The sequence below is a fragment of the Castor canadensis genome, chromosome 16 (assembly GCF_047511655.1).
Source record: "Castor canadensis chromosome 16, mCasCan1.hap1v2, whole genome shotgun sequence".
NCBI lineage: Eukaryota > Metazoa > Chordata > Mammalia > Rodentia > Castoridae > Castor > Castor canadensis.
The window spans coordinates 42,342,728-42,349,867 of NC_133401.1; the positions used below are offsets into that span (position 1 = coordinate 42,342,728).

The 7,140-nt window shown below is 47.8% G+C and overlaps 1 protein-coding gene across 1 annotated transcript; it reads left to right on the forward strand.

Annotated features, from left to right (window-relative positions):
- Positions 1–249: 249 nt before the first annotated feature.
- On the forward strand, positions 250–3,600 carry Tmed9 (transmembrane p24 trafficking protein 9). Its single transcript, XM_020162696.2, has 5 exons — positions 250–461; positions 601–701; positions 1,428–1,553; positions 2,163–2,309; positions 3,307–3,600. Exons 1-5 carry the CDS (start codon positions 278–280, stop codon positions 3,454–3,456), a joined length of 708 nt encoding a protein of 235 aa, XP_020018285.1. The 5' UTR covers positions 250–277; the 3' UTR covers positions 3,457–3,600.
- The last annotated feature ends 3,540 nt before the right edge of the window (positions 3,601–7,140 follow it).

Sequence of the window (7,140 nt, forward strand, 5' to 3'; positions counted from 1 at the left end):
AACCTGCTTCAGTTTCCTATCTGTAAAACGCTAACTACCATCAGCTGTTCGGCTACTTAACAGAGTCAAACGAAAGACACTTCCCATTTTTGGAGTCCCAATTCGGCGCCAGGTACAAGCTTGGCCCCAATCAGATACTGACGCGTGGAGGCCGCGGGGTATCTTGGGATTTGTAGTCCACCCGGTCGAACTCGCGCTCCCGGCAGGCACTGCGGCGGCGGCGGCGGCAGGGCTACGTGGCGAGACCGGCTGCCCATGCGCGGATAGGTGGGGCAAGATGGCTGCTGAGCAAGGCATGCGGGTCGTCTGTACCCTACCCGGAACGGGGCTGGATAGAGTGATGCGGGCCTTCCTGCTGCTGCTGTGGTTTGCAGCTCGCGGGAATGCGCTGTACTTCCACATAGGGGAGACAGAGAAAAAGTGCTTTATTGAGGAGATTCCAGACGAGACCATGGTCATAGGTGCGCGGACGAAGGGGAGAGTTTGGGGCGAGCCCTTGGTCTTGGGGCGGGGGTTGCGGGATAGTCAGCTCTCTGGAGCGCGGAGGAGCTGGCCTTGCCGGCCGTGGTCTTCTGACCTGGGTTCCCCCATCGTGTCTAGGAAATTACCGGACGCAGCTATATGACAAGCAACGCGAGGAATACCAGCCGGCCACCCCGGGGCTTGGCATGTTCGTGGAGGTGAAGGACCCGGAGGACAAGGTGAGCCGGACCCTACCCTCGCCGAGCCCGACCCTACCCTCGCCGAGCCCTACCCTCGCCGAGCCCTCCGCCAGGCAAGCTCTGGTACTCCCCCTGTTAGTTTCTGCATCAGTGGGAGAGAGCGATGGTGTCGTGGGAAGATTCCGGATTTCCGCTGTAGGCCGAACTTAGGCTGCTGGGCTGGGGAGCTGTCCCTCTCACCTGCCCCTTCCCTGTTCTCGACTCCGCCAAATCAGTCACTTAGCCATTCCCCTGGTCTGCGAAATGGAAATTCACTTCTACGTGCGATGGGTGGATTAACTGTGATGGAAATCAAAGTTTTGTCAACTCTAAAGCTGTGGCGTCTAGACTAACGTTTCACAGAACAGGCCACTTTCCAAAAAGAACGAGCAGCTTTAAAATCGACAAATAAGGATATTAAAATGAAAAGCAAAACCCTTTAGCTGTCACCTTCGGTCACCTTTCATTTCCTAAAAAAAAAATCACATTGAAAGAGTTGAAAGATGAAAGATGAACTCCTTCACAAGAGTGGTGGCTTGCCATCCTGATGTCCACCTCTTCATTCCTGCCCCAAATAGTTCTCAGCAAGCATTTGGCAATTTCTGCTGAGTAACTTTGGATCCTTTAGTGCAACTAAGGCTCTTGTCAACTTTAGTGGTACTCTTGTGGCATCATTTCCAATCTCATCCACAGTAACACTGATTAAAGCCCCTTTTCTGTCTCCAGGTCATCCTGGCCCGGCAGTATGGCTCTGAGGGCAGGTTCACTTTCACCTCTCACACCCCTGGTGAGCACCAGATATGTCTTCACTCCAATTCCACCAAGTTCTCTCTCTTTGCTGGAGGTATGCTGGTAAGTGGACCCATGTGAGACTCAAAGCTTTCAGCTTCTATTTCCTGGTCAGGACTGGGGCTTGTGGTACTGTAAGTGTGTTAGATTTTGTGTCTCCCAAGAACCCTAGGTTTCAGTGGACATCCAGTGTATAGTGGCTAACCTCTTACAGTCATCCCTTAGTTTCAGAACCCCCCTTTGATATCGAAATCTGCGGATGCTCAAGTCCTTTACATAAAATGTTGTAGTGTTTTCATATAATTTGTGCATATCCTTCCATGTACTTTTAAGTCATGGGAATATTCTGTATGTGCTCAGCACAAACATAGGTTTTTTGTTTTGTTTTGTTTGTTCGTTTTTCCTTTTTAAACTATTTCAGTCCACAGTTGGTTGAACCTGAATGTGTGGAACCTGCAGATACGGAGAACAGTCTGTTTTTGCTTGGGGCAGTGCATCAGCCCAGGCTTGTTCTTCTTGTTTGCCTACAGTCCATTAAGGCTGGACGCTGAGGAGGTCTCAGTCTGTTGTCCAAATGGATAAATAAAGGAAAGTGGGGAATCATTTGTCAGTTTCCTGCGGAAAGATGGAGCAGGACTGTCTGATTCCATTATCTCCTTTGTCTGTCCCTAGAGAGTTCACCTTGACATCCAAGTGGGTGAACATGCCAATGACTATGCCGAAATTGCTGCCAAAGACAAGCTGAGTGAGTTGCAGCTACGAGTGCGACAGCTAGTAGAACAAGTGGAACAGATCCAGAAAGAGCAGAACTATCAACGGGTGAGTGGTTGAACCAGGAGTGGTTGGTTTCTTCTTGGAAACTGCCTACTGTCTCAGCCAAGAGTTGCATGGCAGATGATTTATTATGAGCCCCCCCCCCCCCGCAACTCCAGGTGACTTACCTATGACTAAAGGTGGGGTGGGTATTACTAAGTCCATCTCGTAGTTGAGGACACAGACACTCTTAAGAGACTCATTACACTAAATCAGTTACACACAAAATGACGGGATGGGGATTGATACCAGCACCTTGGGTATCATTTCAGTGGCTTTAGGTGCTCCCAGGACAACAGAGCCCTCCACCAGGCAAACTTTGGTACTCCTCATGTTAGTTTCTGTACAAATTCATTTGTGACCAGGAATCAGACAGATGGCATGAATGAATCAGACTATAACGAACAGTAGTGTAGTGACCCTTTTGAACAGAAACACCTACTGTTCAGTGTCAGCTGAACAGGCCTATAGGCCTCCTTGTAGAAATTCAGCCTTGGGTTTTCAGATCTTTGTTTTTTTGAAGAGGAACTAGAGGTCCAGGTTTTGTTTTGTTTTTTTTTTAATGAGATTTTCCTGAGTTTTAAATGTTAGTGTGTGAACTAAACAAGGCCAGAGATAGCCTCCAGGCCACCAGTTTGCAACTTGTGTCCATGATCTTCAGGGACTAATTTGAGAGAACTGGACAGAGGGCTTAAACCAAGTCCACTCCTGAGTACTCCAGGGCAGCTCTGTCCTATAGATGATACCACCATGATCTTATCTCTCCAGGCATCAGCACAGAACTGAGAACTATATTTGAGAGATAAGGAAACTGATTTAGGAATAGTGATTAGGTTGCCTTCAGTTGTCTGCCTGTTGAGGGTGTAGACAGTACCCAGGTAGAATGACTCTGCAGGCACTTGGCTGGGACTTGGGCAAAGCAGGCCAGCCCTGGGGCATCCTTGCAGGCTGGGTACCCAGCAGTGTAGCAGTCCCAGATAACTTCTTCCATTCTTCTCCACAGTGGCGAGAAGAGCGCTTCCGGCAAACCAGTGAGAGCACAAACCAGCGGGTGCTATGGTGGTCCATTCTGCAAACCCTCATCCTCGTGGCCATTGGCGTCTGGCAGATGAGGCACCTCAAGAGCTTCTTTGAAGCCAAGAAGCTGGTGTAGCCATCTCAGGCCTTATAGGTCATCTTTCCTCCCAGGCTGGGGGAGAAAGGACCTCCTGGAACTGACTCCTCTGGCAGGAGGACTTGTTCTCAACCATAGATATTCTGGGGGGAGAGGGGCTGCAAGCACCCCCAGGCACAAGCTGAAAGCAGTGATTTGGCTGGTTAACACTGAGTGGAGGGAGGGGGCAAGTGCTTCCCTCCCTCCACCCAACTGCCAGCCTCTGAACCTTTTGCAGTAATCACTCAGGAGCTGGTAACGCCACTGGGAGCCCCATTGGCACCTTAGAATCTCAGTGTTACTGATCAGGGATGTGAGGCTGCTGTCTAGGGTGGATGGTGGGAGGGAAGTGGGCGGGTGAGTGAGCCAATCTTCCTTTTGTCTTCCTTTGCTAACATGGAATTTTGAGCAGGTTCGGTCGTGGCTGTGTTTACTTGCCATTCTAGGAACCTTTTTTTTCTCTCCTTCAGCCTAGACCTAGCCTGCTGATTCAGGGTTTGTGTGTGTGTCAGTTGAGGGTGGGGTAGAGGGAAGTAGCTTCAGGGTACCCTAGCTTCTTCATGTGGTTGTTCTTTCTGGGGCTTGAGGAACTTGTGTCAGGCCTCGTAGAGGCCTTGGTGCTGGCTGGAATGGGGTCTGCACAATCTTAGTTACTGATTTCATTTTCATTGAGTCTAGGTTTGTTATGTTGGTTTCCCAATTAAAGAAAACAATGAAGTGTCCAGTGTAAAGTTACTCTCAGTGGTCATGACATTGCATGTATTGTCAGTTCTCCCATGGGAAAGTACTTCACATTCTACCAGGAATCCTGTCACCTGTGAACTTCATTCTTTCATGCCTTCTTGTGTCAGGCAGTAGTGGGTTTGTCTGACACCATCCAACAAGCAAATTGTACGCTTGGGGCTCAAATTCACCAATCTTCCCTGCCAGCTCCCTTGTGAAGCACCCTCCCTTTCCTGAGTAGGTGGGCGGAATTATTATAGGTGCTGCAAGCAGGTGCCTGGTAAGAGAAGATGCATAGAGCGGGAGAATGCTATAGATGTGGAAAGGAGAGTCCCTGGGCTGGTGGAGATGAGGGTATTAGTGGATTTAACTGGAAGTAATTTCTGCAAGGACCACAAAGGAGAGGAAGTATTCTGGGGAAAGGAGATGGCAGGTTAGAAGTGGTTGGGAGAAGAGGCAAAAAGCTTGTATGGAGATGGAGGGACATTCTGTGTCAATTGGAGAGGATATTTATGAGGAGGCTGGTAAAGAAGGTTGGGTTAGAGTTAAAAGAGCCTTGACTCAAGGCTGTTTTAGATTTGGACAATACCCCTCCTATCAACGCAAACTTTATTTTGTGGTGCAGGGCATCAAACCTAGGACCTTAAACCACTGAGCTACATCTACCCAGCCCTCAACCAAAAGTTCTGAATAGAAAAAACCTGAAGGTAAAAATTGAGGGAGGGTGGAATTTATCAGTGTGTGAGAAAGTCTGGACAAGGAGACAAGTTTGGGGGCTGTTTGACCTGATGAGATGTGAGATGTGATTTGAACTCATGGTGTCACTAAGGCCTCTACATTAAAATAATATTTATCTTTAAAAGACAAGAACAAAAACAGCTTCAAGCTGAGTGCTGGTGGCTCACACCTGTAACCCTATCTAGTTGGGAGACTGAGATGGAAGGATCATGGTTCATAGTTCAAGGCCACCCCAGGCAAATAGTTCATGAGACCCATCTGAAATAACCAGAGCAAAATGGGTGGGAGACAAGGCTCAAGTGGTAGAGTGCCTGCTTTGCAAGAGTGAAGCCCTAGGGCTGGGGGTGCGGCTCAAGTAGTAGAGCACCAGTTCAGCAAACACAAGGCCCTGATTTCAAACCCCAGTCCCACCAAAGAAATAAAAGCAGCTTTAGAACTGAGGAAAATTGTACAGTTTTCCCTGTTAATAGCATGTGTTAAAATGGTATATTAAAATTAATGAACCAGTATCACTATGTTATTATATGGTTTGTTTTTTTAGAGACTGTTTCCCTATGTAATCCAGACTGGCTTCCAAGTGACAATCTTCTTACTTCAGCCTCCTGAGTGCTAGGATTATAGGCACACAATACCACACTGGCAGAAGGCTACACACTGACATTAGTTTAATGAAAAAAAAAATTTTTTTTTTAATTGCAGTACTGGGGAATTGAAGCCAGAGCATGCGTGCTAGGCAAGCACTGTTAATACTGAACTACATCCCCAGCCTTGATAAGTTATTTTTAAGCAAAGTCCATATTTTATGCAGTGCACATTTTCCTTTTTTTGTTCCCGGGTTTACCTAATGCTTTTCTTATCTTTAGATGGGTTATGGGTTTTTGGAAGATGACAGAGGTGAAGTGCCATTCTTACCCCATCATATTAAAGGCTCTTACCAACATATAAGTTGATGCTACATTTTAAAGTTGTTTGGATTTTTATGTAAATTTAGTTTCTTGAGATAGTGAGATCTGACACTAGTGGGTCTTCATCCTGATGTGACAACTAGTTGGGTGGCATGGTGGCTCTCCTCATTTGGTGGGCTTGGGCTCTGCAGAGCTTCCTTCATTGGTCTTACTGATTAATCTTGGCAGGAGGTTAACATTGCCTTTACATCATCCAATCCTAGACTGAATTTGCTGAGTTTCTGATGGGTGTAGTGGAGAGTCACAAGACGTGGGAGTGGTTTGTATGCCTCACAGTTTAAGAAGAATGATTGATTTTCCATCTGTAGTGAAGTCTGAAACAAAGTGTTTCATATTATAGATTGTGGAGGGAAAAAAAACACTGCTTGTGCAATCAAGCTACCTGATTTGCCTCGCTGTGGCTCAGTTCTTTCATCTTTAAAGTGTGATAATACATACCTGCTCATAAAGATTGATTGAATGAGAAAACAGCAATATGTCATTTAGAATAATGACTGGCACAAAGTAGAACTTACTAGGTATTGGGTATTTATTAGGAAACTAAAATTTTGCCTGGGAAAGAAGACAAGTCTAGTAACTTCCTCTTCCCAGGTGGGAGGCTGGCAGGAGGGTGGGAATGATTAAATTCGTAAAACGAGAGGGCTAGATTCCAGCCTTGAGTTCTCAGCTCAGTTCCAATAAAGCACCACTTTCTTAGATGACAGCTGTCATTTATATAGCGTTGACTATGCCCTCAGCGCTGTGCGAAGTGGGTTTGCAGTTTCTCCTTTAAACCTCACAGTAACCGTACACAATAGAGCCATTTATATATCCAGGTGAGGAAACAATCACAGATTGATTATGGCTTGCCCATAAAGACAGTTGAATTGGGAGAGCCGGATTCCAAACCCAGTCCATCTGTCTTCAGATCCCGGCCCTAACTACTACTTCGGAGCCGACAGAACCCCACACAGCCCTGAGCTGGGCCTTGGCTGTCCAAAGGTTGCGTGGGCTGACAGCAAGGACGCCGCGACGCTCCCCGCCTTTCATCGGGAAGATGCACACTATCCCAGAGTGCTGTTTTGGAAGTCCGAGTCCACGTCCGGTCCCAGCCCAGTGCTTTGGGGGCGTCTTTGACCTCCGTTTCTCGGAACGTCAAGCGGGTCCCTGAAGGCAGAGAAGAGAGCGCCGCGGCGGAAGCGCCCACGTGTCCCTCGGCAAGCAGAACCTTGGAGGCGGCGGCTCCGGCGCGCAGACGGCACGGCCGGAGCGACGGACC